The 12,014-nt window shown below is 44.0% G+C and overlaps 2 protein-coding genes across 10 annotated transcripts in view; one reads left to right on the top strand and one right to left on the bottom strand.

Annotated features, from left to right (window-relative positions):
* FKBP15 (FKBP prolyl isomerase family member 15) overlaps nt 1-9,187 on the bottom strand; it is a 61,863-nt gene extending 52,676 nt beyond the window's left edge. For 4 of the 8 annotated variants that reach the window (XR_012332643.1, XR_012332644.1, XM_019946418.3 and 1 more), the window contains exons 1-2: nt 9,027-9,185; nt 461-576 (exon numbers count right to left, since the gene is read on the bottom strand). Coding sequence is in view for 6 of the 8 variants with exons in the window: in XM_019946418.3 (XP_019801977.1) it covers nt 461-576; nt 9,027-9,079 (169 nt within the window). In the remaining 2 variants the exon portion in view is untranslated. Of the gene's footprint in view, nt 1-460; nt 577-9,026 lie in introns of all 8 variants that reach the window. The other 4 variants (XM_019946416.3, XM_073806431.1, XM_019946417.3 and 1 more) reach the window with 3 other exon arrangements.
* A 198-nt stretch (nt 9,188-9,385) lies between these two features.
* The window catches only part of SLC31A1 (solute carrier family 31 member 1), a 29,269-nt gene continuing 26,640 nt past the window's right edge, over nt 9,386-12,014 (top strand). Inside the window, exon 1 of one of the 2 annotated variants that reach the window (XM_019946427.2) lies at nt 9,386-9,517. The gene's annotated coding sequence lies outside the window, so the exon portion shown is untranslated. The remainder of the gene's footprint in view (nt 9,518-12,014) is intronic. The other variant, XM_019946425.3, reaches the window with a different exon arrangement.

Consider the following 12,014-nt stretch of genomic DNA (forward strand, 5'->3'; position numbering starts at 1 on the left):
TGGGCAAAGTTTTGGAGAGTGGTGTCCACATGGGGCAGAAGAGCTTGCCTGTGACCTTCCTCCATCAGTTTCCAAAAAACAGCATACTGGGACTTCCCTGGTGGTGCAGTGGCTAAGACTCTGCGCTCCCAATGCAGGGGGCCTGGGTTCAATCCCTGGCCAGGGAACTAGATCCCACATGCATGCGGCAACTAAGAGTTCGCATGCCACAACTAAGGAGCCCACATGCAACAACTAAAACCCGGCACAACCAAATAAATAAATTAAAAAAAAAAAACAAAAAACAGCATACTACCTAGCCGCCAGAATTCAGGATCTCAGAGCTCAGAGCAGCATGCACCTCGCTGGTGGTGAGCTTGGCCAGACTGATCAAGGAGGGATGACCTGGCATGTCACTTTTAGAAGGTTGTTTATCATTCCAACTAACCTGTCAGGGGCCAATCCTAACCTCTTAACTTACCTGTTGGTGCTGTTCCCTGGCCTTTCTTAGGCTGCTTTGGGGCTGTGTAGTGGAAGAATTCATTTCCATGGCCAGCAGCTGCCTGATCCAGTCCGAAAAGAGAGGCCAATCTGGTACTGTTAGTAGAAAATGAAAATGACATTTCATTTGACATATCTCAAACCTGGAATCATTATAAAAGCTGCTCATGCTCCTACCTCGAACAAATACCTCCTTGACTATATATCCCACCACTCAGTAACAGAAGCGGCAACTAAGTCTCTTCGAAATCAAGATTGTATCTCTGATATGAACAGCATCAAATGACCTTGCCCATCCACAGGACTTTGGTCAAGGCATCTCTTCTTTCTGGACCTCAGTTTCTGCATCTGTAAATTAAGGTGATTAGTCCAGGTGCTCCCTATGGTCTCTTCAAACTGTACATTCTTGCCTTTAGCAGGTCATAGTTCCCTATTTTTCACTAGTTTATTACATTGAAGTAAAACTGTATTACAGGGAATTCCCTGGTGGTCCAGTGGTTAGGACTCCACGCTTTCAAAAAATAAAAAAGAAAGAAAGAAAGAAAATCACCACCTTTAAAAAAAAAAAACCATATTACAAACTTACTGCATCAAACATAGTCCCATATATGATTTCATCTTTTATCTTTCACAGCAGAACCATTCTTTTATCATCCCTTGTGATGAATCTTATGCTCCAACTATTCCACTGAAACTGCTGTTACTAAAATCACCAACAACCTATTTATTAATAAACAGTTTATCGGTCCTTATCTTATTTGGCTTTCATGCTGCCTTTTTACACTGTCAACTAACTTGTTCTTCTTTAAACAAACTCTTCTGATTTCTGTGGGGATACCTGCAGGGGTGCGAGGAGGGACCAGCCCAAATAAGACATCAATAAATGTTAATGGGATCCCTCTCTTATTGTCTTTCCATCTCTCTGGCTCCTCATTTAACTCCTTGGACTCTTCTACTATTGCCCAACCTTTAAATATCCATGTCCCCAAGATTTCATACTCACTCTCCCTTGGCAATCTAATTTATTTACCTTGATATCAGTGCTATCCAAATTCTGATGGTGCTCAAATCTGTATTCCTAGCCCATAATTTGTTCCTGGGTGCAGACAACACAGATATCCCACAGGGAACATAAATGCAACATGTCCAAACCAGAACTCATATCTTCCAATGCCCAATGCCCAGAAAACCTGTTCTTACTCTTGTGCTCCCTCTCTTGATGAATGACATTTTGTGCCAGGATCCTCAAGACTGCCCCCAGGCTCAGTGATTTGCTAGAAGGACTCACCGGACTTACCATACAATTATAGCATAATGTATAATATATATATATATATATATATACACACACACACACACTCAGGGCTAAGGTCTATTACAAGGAAATGATACACACCAAAATCAGCAAAGGGAAAAGGCACACTGGAGCAAAGTCCAGAGGAAACCAGGAACAAAATTCCAAAAGTCCTCTTCCAGTGGAGTAACACAGGACATGTTACATTCCTCCAGCAATAAGTTGTAACAACATGTGAGAGTGGTCTGCCAGGAATGCTCATTAGACACTCAGTTCCCAAGGTTTTTTATTGTGGGCTAGTCACATAGAAACCTTCTAACGTGTACCAAAATTCTAGACTCCCAGAAGGAAGATAAGGTTCAGTAATAAACCATATCGTCTGTACAAACAGTGTAGGCACAGTGAGCCGCTCTTATCATTTGTGGAAAGCTTTAGTGTGGGGAACTGTTTACCAATCGAGTTTCCAGCTGCCAGCCAACCCTGTAAGCAAGACTCTCTAAGGATAACCATCTCAGGTCTACTATGTTAACCCTTTTCTGCAAACACCCACAACCAAAACTGAAATCTGGGCATCGACCTTGACTTTTCTTTCCCCTGGTGTTCATGACCAATCCTCAAGTCCATTTGATCTTACTTGCTATTTCTCGAACTCGTTCACTTCTCCCCAGCCTCACTGACACTTCCCTACTTCAGACCACCATCACATCTACAGAGCTTGAATTCCTGCAGCCACCTCCTGTCTCATCTCCCTACCCTGGTCGTGTCTGCTTCTTATCCATCCTTCCCACTGCACCCACAGTGACCTTTCTCAAAACCAAATTTGACCAAGTCTCTTTCCTCCTTAAAACTCTCAATGACACCTCAATATTACCAAGATAAAAGTCCAAACTCCATAAGACAGTTTTACAAGCCCCTTCAAGACCGCACCTCTCCTTACCTCCCCAGCTTCCTATCTGACCATTTCTCATCTCCAACTGCATGCTACAGTCACACTTTGGAACTTCTAATTTCTCATATAAGGCAAGATCTTTCTAATCTCCAGCTTCTGGATATGCTGTTCTCTCTGCCTGAAACATTCTTCCCCTGGAAGCTGACCCTTAATCTCAAAGTCTAGGTTAGGTGATCTTCCTTGGGGCTCCCACAGAACTCTATACTTCATTCATTCAAAAAATATGCATCAGGGCTTCCCTGGTGGCGCAGTGGTTGAGAGTCCGCCTGCCGATGCAGGGGACACGGGTTCGTGCCCCGGTCTGGGAAGATCCCACGTGCCGCGGAGCGGCTGGGCCCGTGAGCCATGGCCGCTGAGCCTGCGCGTCCGGAGCCTGTACTCCGCAACGGGAGAGGCCACAACAGTGAGAGGCCCGCGTACCACAAAAAAAAAAAAAAAAGAAATATGCATCAGACACTGTGTTAAGTGCTGGGTATACATTGGTGAGCAAAACTCAGTTCTGTTTTCAAGTAGCTTATATACTCTAACAAGGGAATTAGGTATATACTATATAATTGCAAACTATAACATGAGATATATAACAAGCAGCTGTTATATGGAGTTACACTCCATAGAGATTAATAAAACTTATTCAGTCTTTATCATCTAACATGGTAATTGGTTACTATTAAATACTGAAACATCCCAACAACTTTTTTTGGTCTTTTTTCCCTGATAATTTTAATGTATAATACATACTAGCATTTTGCAAAATAAATTTAATATGATTTGAAACTACTACCTTGTTTTCTCAAGGTAGTGTTGAGTTTCCTGTAAATGGGGCCAACAATGTCTACTTTAAAGGACTAAGAGGTTTAAATGATATTGCAATTATAGAGAGCAGTGCTGGCCTACATTAAGACATAAACAAATGCTAATGAAATTTAGAAAAGACCAAGAGTTCTCCTTTTACTCAGGGCAATCTGAGCAGATTCCCTAAAAGAATAAGATTCTAGGAAGTTGAACAATGCCTTTAACCTCCTGAAAAATTTGCAAAGCTTAGAACCTAGTTAAGATTAACAGATTATGCACAAATCATTGATAAGAAAGAATGTCCTTGGTAGCTTCAGTAAACTATGGGTATTGGATCTGCTTTTTTAATTTTGCAGGTGCGTTTTATTTTTTTTAACGTAAAGACAAAAGTGCTGTAGGTAAACTAAGTTTCCACAGATGCCCTAAAGGCCAGCCAATTGATGATTGCAAAATCAATCCAAAAGCCAGGTCAACCTAATTATCTTTCATATTAATTCTATTTTCTATTATTTTTTTAAAATGAACTCTACACAGACTTAGGGGCATAGGTTTTTTGTAAATTATTACACTTTCCACTTCTGAAATGTTTTCAAATGTACACATCTCCCTAACTATGTTAGCAAGAATGAGCTTGCTAACTCTGGACTTTAGTCTCTAAGTTTATAATTCATAGGAAAAGTCATTCCAGCATTAATCACATTTAAAAAATAAATGTTGGACTTTCCTTGTGGCTCAGTGGTTGGGAGTCTGCCTGCCAATGCAGGGGACACGGGTTTGATCCCTGGTCCAGGAAGATCCCACATGCCGCGAAGCAACTGAGCCCGTGTGCCACAACTACTGAGTCTGCGCTCTAGAGGCCGCAAGCCACAACTACTGAAGCCCGCGTGCCGTAGAGCCTGCACCCTGCAACTACTGAGCCCATGCGCCACAACTACTGAAGACCTCACACTCTAGGGCCTGCGTGGCGCAACTACTGAGCCTGCAACTACTGAAGCACACACGCCTAAAGCCTGTGTTCTGTAACAAGAGAAGGCACCACAATGAGAAGCCCGTGCACTGCAACAAAGACTAGTCCCCGCTCGCTGCAATTAGAGAAAGGCTGTGCGCAGCAACGATGACCCAACATAGCCAAAAAATAAAAAAGATTTGTTTAATTTAAAAAATGTTAGCCTGTGCATTTAGTTATCAAAGTCTTATCTAACCTTAATTTTATACTCCTTTTCTTTTCTCATTAAAAACAGTAATACAGGACTTCCCTGGTGGTGCAGTGGTTAAGAATCCGTCTGCCAATGCAGTGGACACGGGTTCGAGCCCTGGTCCTGGAAGATCCCACATGCTGCACAGCAACTAAGCCCGTGCACCACAACTACTGAACCTGTGCTCTAGAGCCCGTGAGCCACAACTATGGATCCCGCATGCCACAACGACCGAAACCCGTGAGCCTAGAGCCCATGCTCTGCAACAAGAGAAGCCACCACAATGAGAAGCCCGCGCACCGCAACAAAGAGTAGCCCCTGCTCACCACAAATAGAGAAAGCCCACACGCAGCAACGAAGACCCACGCAGCCAAAAATAAAAAACAAAACAACAAAACAGTAATACATGCATTTATGATTTATCAATGTATTTTAATAAACGGGGACTCTTTCGGTTGTTCAAGTACTTCTTTTCCAAACTGTGGTATCAAACATTTACTTCTATAATAATAATAAGGCATACAGGCAGTCTGGTGGAAATCTGCTTGCCTGATTTCAAATCTAGGTTCTTTTACTTTTTAGCCGTTTGACCTTGAGCAACTTTCCTCTCTCTGCCTTAATTTCCCCTTTGCAAAATGAGTATAATATTAGTAAAAACTGCCTCAGAGAGTAGTAGAAAGAAATTAATACAATACTGTATATATAGTACTTAGTACAGTACCTTGCACAGGGTAAGTACACAATATATTTTATACACGTGTCCACATCCTATTACCTTAAAATGTCGATTCAACTCAGATACCCCTAGAAGGAAGAAACCATGCTTGGCCAGTGCACAAACTGACCTGCAACTATAAGCTGATATTAGCATAAATACAAACTACAGGATTGGGAAAAGTCTCAAAGATCACCTAGAGCAACCCCATTATTTAATAGACTGGGGAATGGAGAGTCAAGGATGGTAAGTGACTTGTCCATAAAGTCACACTCCTAACTGGGGACAGAATCAACATCAGAATCTAGGCTTTTCAGTATCTTTTAGATACCGAAAATGCTTTCTGATGATCAGTTCCAGATTTCTTTTTTCTACCTCTACACTGGTGATTTATCATCATTATGCTAATCAGATTTGCCTACATATAACTTTTTTTTTTTTTTTTTTTGCAGCGCCGCGTGGCATGTGGGATCTTGGTTCCCCAACCAGGGATCGAACCCACGCCCCCGGCGTTGGAAGCACGGAGTCTTAACCACTGGACCACCAGGGAAGTCCCTGCCTAGATATAACTTTTATATAATCTACAACACCGGTATATACATTACTGGCCCCTTAAGAATGCTTTTTGATTATCATTATTGGATTGTTTTATTCTACTACTAAACTGGAAGTTTCTTAGGGGCAGGAACTGTTCCTTATTCCTATCTGTATTAGCTGAAGCCACGTACCATACACTTAGTAGGCATTCACATATTTCTTCATTTCAAAGTCTCAACGGAAAGAAAGGGCTAAGACCAAAAAAAAAAAAAAAAACCCACAAACCTTCTGATTACCACTTTACTATTGCTAGGTTAACCATGGACCAAGAGGCCTGGAAATTTGGAACACAGATTATCAATCGTCTAGACAGCCATCCTAGGCACTAATACTCTCACTTCTGTTAGGCTTGACTATCTTAAGTGGAATCAAGTAAGTCACACATTTAAGTCAAGATACTTAAAAAATAATAATCAAGTAATATTTACAGTAAATTACAGTTGTACAAGAGGAACTGAAAAGCAGCCGCAGTACTCACTGTCATATGTTTTACTTCCTTAGAGAAAACTGACAAAGGAATAGCTGAATCAGGGAATGTTGGTGAAACTTTCTGTATTCTCAAACTTGATTTAGTTTTTCTGGTTATTACGGGGAACAAAAATAAGTCACCTGTATAACTTCGTTTACTAAGCCTTTTATCATTCAATTAGCTGTTGTCTGTGTTTAGGAGTACAGTCTCCTGCCTAGAATTAGTTTCTCAGGTCCTTAAGGAGCCTGCCCAGGAAATCAGCATAGCTGAGCCACCAAGAACTTATCTCAGGCCAGGAACGTGGAGAAGAGCACATGACTGACGTTATCTACCCAGGAATTTTCAGTCAGCAGTGTACTGCTTGTTGCATCAAAGCTGGAAGCCCTAAACTCTACTCAATATTCTTTAATAACCTATATGGAAAAAGAATCTGAAAAAGAATGGATATATATATATGTATAACTGAAATACTTTGCTGTACACCTGAAACTAACACAACATTGTAAATCAACTATACTCCAGTATAAAATAAAAATTAAATTAAAAATAAAGTTGGGAGCTGTAACATTCATTTACAGACTTCCCTCAAAGACTTTCACTTAGTGAAGAATGTGAATTTAAAGTATATATTGTGGGCTTCCCTGATGGCGCAGTGGTTAAGAATCCGCCTCCCAACGCAAGGGACACGGGTTCGAGCCCTGATCCGGGAAGATCTTACATGCCACGGAGCAACTAAGCCTGTGTGCCACAACTACTGAGCCTGTGCTCTAGAGCCCGCAAGCCACAACTACTGAGCAAGGCCACGCTCCGCAACAAGAGGAGCCCCGCTCGCGCAACTACAGAAAGCCCGCGCACAGCAACGAAGACCCAACACAGCCAAAAATAAGTAAATAAATAAATTTATTAAAAATAAATAAAGTATATCTTGTAAACTTTCAAAAGTCACGGCCATTTACAAAACAAGTTTGTCTGAAAAAACATTAATTCAAATGGCTTACTACATAGTCAACAGCAACAGGCTGGATGTGTGGAAACAGTGAATGTTTTGGGTGGAGTAGGGAAAAAAGGAACCAAAGCACTGCTTAACTCTAAAATAATTGAGCAACTGAAAGAACTCAAGGGGGAACTAAGTGGATGTAGGACATCCAGAGCGAGGGTAGGGGTGGAACAGGGCAGTGAGAGTGAAAAGAGGACTCAGGATGGCTAATGTAGAGCTGATCACAGTGTAAGTCAAAAGATCCTATTTAAGACCAAAAGAGAGCCAGTGTCATTTTAGGTCAATCATGTACTGGACTCTCCATCAGGACTAGGAGCAACCTGAGACCAGAGAGAACAGCTTAATCATTTTTGTAACCTCTAAATATTTCGTAGAATGAGGAGTATATATTGGTGTATTCATCATTCTTCGGTACATTTTTTTTTTTTTTTTTTTTTTTTGCGGTACGCGGGCCTCTCACTGTTGTGGCCTCTCCCGTTGCGGAGCACAGGCTCCGGACGCGCAGGCTCAGCGGCCATGGCTCACGGGCCCAGCCGCTCCGCGGCACGTGGGATCTTCCCGGACCGAGGCACGAACCCGTGTCCCCTGCATCGGCCGGCGGACTCTCAACCACTGCGCCACCAGGGAAGCCCTTCGGTACATTCTTAAATTCGTTAAACAGATGTTCAAAGAAAGACTCTGCAAGGATCAGAACTTGGCAGCTCACAAGTTTGAAGGGAGTCAAGCTGTCTACCGACACAACATTGATTAGTGGAAGAGAGAAAACCCTGCCTCTTGAAGACCTGTACCCCAGGCTAGTTTATATAGTGACTGGGGACAGGGGACAGCAACTGCAGTTTCTTACATTGGCTTTAGGCTTTACAGTGCAATTTCACAGTCATTATTCACTCAGTAGGCACCTCCTGAGCACTCACTATGTGCCAGGAACGGTGAACCGTGCCGAGAGCAGAACAGTGTGAACAACGTAAACAGTTCTCGTCCTGTCAGGGCTCAAAATCTAGTAGGTTCTGTGTACAAAGATAAAGGTAAGTACACCTAGTTGTGGGAATAAGTAAGAGAAAGCAATTTATTCTCCCTGGGGCCGTGGGAGAAAGGAAAGCACCAAAAAGTGACATCCGAGCTAGGCCTTGAAGGATGCTGAAGCTGACCCACCAGCGCCAATTCTGAAGTGTCACCGCCTTGTCCACGGAAAAGAGAAAGTCTCCTATAGGCACCAGCTGACTCATAAAAACTCTGAGACAGGTATTTTCATCAATAATCACCCCCATTTCACAGAAGGAGAAACTGTGACCCAGAAAGCAAAAGTCGAACCCCAGGGTCCTACTGCGCGTCAGGGGAGATGCCAGGTCCAGAATCCAGGTGGACAGACGCAGCACAACTTCGAGCTCTGCCTGGATTCTGAGACCTGTGGAGCACCGGAATGTGGCAAGGGTCTGGACCCGGAAGTTGGGAAGAGGTCTGATAAGAAAGCGGTCCCTCCAACCGTAAGGCCAGGCTCTCTCAGCCACGCCCTCTGCTCCACGCATGTGTCACTCACCCGCCGCTAGGCGAGAGGAAGTCGGTGTCTTCTTCGTCGCCCGCACCGAACATCCCGCAGCCTTTCGCCCCGCTTCAGGAAAGAAGTCGGAGGGTTTCCAGAGCCTTTCACCGCCGACGTCGTAAAACGCCGCCGCGCCGTGCTGTTTTCCGGCAGGACGAACTCTCGCACTGTGACTCGGCCAGGAGGAGTCTAGGTTCTGGAGAAGGTGGAGCAAAGGCAAATGAGAGGACCTGGAGGGGGAGGCACGCCGCGTGACGAAAGGCTTCTCCGGCCCTTAGAGGCGGTGAGACGCATAGGCGCTCCGAAACCCTGCGCGGCGATTGGCCAGAGAGGCAGGGGGCGGGGTAGGGGCGGGAATCGGCGCTTCGGTGGCGGTCTTGGACACGTCGAGAGGGTCACAAGTGGAGGGGGCTCCTGAAGAGTCCTGGGAGTGTGACAGAATAAGGTTCTGAGAGGGAGGCGCCGGTGGCTGGACTCGATCTGGGAAGGTAAGGCCTCTCCCGCCCCTCTCGCAACCCTGGCACGAGCACAGTTCTTTCCCCTCCGAGACGAGGACCTCCACGCCATTCTTCTCAGCTCGGCGAAAGGAAAAAGGGCCCGGAACTGGAGGTCTGGAGACCCGAGCTTTCGGCCCGGCCCCCGTAGTGACATAACCGGAGTAACCCTGGGGCAAGGTATTCCGTGCCTCAGTTTCCCCGTCTGTAAAACCAGCCTGATCCCTCTGCCGCTTGTCCCCTGTGGCCGCCCTCGCTATTTATTCAACGGGCTGTTTGTCCAGTGCTTCCGTGTGCCGACTGGTCAAGAAGCTTTAAGACCTCAGAGGTCATCGAATTCAATCCCAGTCTCCTCCTAATCCCAGACTTTACAGGTAGGGAAAGAGAGGAACTAAGCACTTGGATGACTAGTCCGAGGTCACACAGAGTAAAGGGCAGACTGGGGCTGGATCCCTAGTCTCTTGATTCGGGAATTAGCGGGCTGCCGGGTCAACAAGAACCTTACCAGTCCTTAAGTACTGTATTCTCTCACAGAGTGGTTATTGCTCCACTGTGGCATACATCTGGAGAGAAGTCCCCTCTCTAGAGTCCACCTATGCAGGTGATGAGCAGGAGAGCTGGAATGTTCTGGGGGTGGGTGATGGAAAAGAGGAAACTTCAGAAGCTGAAAACCCCCAGCACCAACCTTGGCCTGGGTTTTGCTTAGTCTTCTTGCCACAGACCTAAGACAACATCAATTGCTGTCGACTTCTCTGCCTCCGGTTTCCACCCTTTCTGAATCTCACATAAGAATTTCTTTGGTTAACGTAGGGTCATTCTTGGAACAATCTCGGGGTAGGCCTGGCTTAGCGGAAGTGTGGATAAGCAGATCATGTCCCACTGTAGCTTCTGTTTCCATAGATCTCAGGAGAGCTTTCACTCTGGGCTTCTCCTCACAATCAGATTAGTACAACAGGTGTCCCTTACCTGAATGTTTTAATCTGTTAGCATGAAATCAAAGTGAAGTGGTTGGTAGCTCCTTCCCAGAGATTTTATACCTCTTGGCACTTGCCTTGTTCTGCTTCTTATTATAGTTTGTGTGCTTCTACTAAATTGTAAGCTCCTCAAGGACGATAACAGTTTTATTCATCTTGGTGTCTCCTGTGTCACAGAGCACTATGCCTTCTTGCCCGTAATGGGTCCTCATTAATTCTTTGTTAGACCAAGTAGTGGAATTCATCCTTGTTTCCTTATTCCTTAATTTATTCTCTTAGGATATTTTTTTCCGTGTGACCCAGAGAGCCCAGCAATGGCTCTTGCCTTTTATAGGTAGCTTCCAGAAAGATAAAAATGCTGTACTAGCTGTGAACTGTCTGGGTTGCTTAGTCTCTTGTGTCAATTGAAGATGATTTTCCTATTGTTTAAAGCTCTAGGGGAGGGGAAAGAGAAATAGGATAGCTAAAAATATTATATGTAGGTCTAATTTTTGTTAGTAAAGTATTCCTCTGTTAAACTGAAGGATAGGGCTGTTGTCTGCTTCCTGTGTTTATTTTACAGATTAAGATGGTTAAAGCAGTGAAGGCTGACAATGTTAAAGCAATGATGCAACTGGAATCCAAGCACTGGAACTGGAACCCTTTGTGGTAGCTCTCTGTTAAATGTGAGCTTGGCTACTCTCAGGAAAAAAAAAAAAAGAATAAGCTGCATAAGTAACAGCTCTTTCTTACCCCTCTCCCCAGTACTGGTCATTGTCATTCCAGCACCACAACATCTGAATAGTGCTTTTTAAAAATGCTGAAGGGGGGAAAAGAATGCTACATGGGATCATTGAGCCCTTATTTTGCGTTCTTGAGTTGGGAGTGTTTTTATCCAGGGTGTTTAAGTCACCTTTCTAGATAGGCTGGAATCCTAAAATCTGGATCAGCCTTTTTGGTGATGGAAACACCACAAATATGGGTGCCCAGATTGCCACTGTGGGACACAGCTGCTGGTTCTGATTGGCAGTATGAGGAAGGGGAAGATAGTGCTGAGGCTTCCTCAGTCTTCCAGGCTTTGAACTGCAGGATTGAGTGTACCTAAAAAGCCACTGTCTTCCTGAAGTAGAATATTGGACTAGGAATCAGGAAACCTGAATGCCTGTCCCAGCCCTTCTAACTCACTCAGAGCTTGGGCCAGGCTCCCTAGACACTCCCAGATATCTATCAAATAGTACTGCTGGGAGGTAAATAGGCACAACCCTGTCTCAAGTTTGAATAAAGCATTTTTGTTTTTTTGTTTTGCTTAAGTAAACAGCTTTTAGATGTGTTTATAAAATGTATTGACCCCCTGAAGAGTAACCAGAAAGCATCAATTTTAACAGTTCCTTTAGAATTATCAGCAATTTTGCTACACATTAGATGACAATTTTTATATACAGGTACACCTATATTAATCTGTTCTGGTGGATGCGTTTTAAAATTAATAGTTTAAAATTATAACCAAGTTAGATCTTAGGTGTGGTGTTAGCGATATG

The sequence above is a fragment of the Tursiops truncatus genome, chromosome 6 (assembly GCF_011762595.2).
Source record: "Tursiops truncatus isolate mTurTru1 chromosome 6, mTurTru1.mat.Y, whole genome shotgun sequence".
Taxonomy (NCBI): Eukaryota; Metazoa; Chordata; class Mammalia; order Artiodactyla; family Delphinidae; genus Tursiops; species Tursiops truncatus.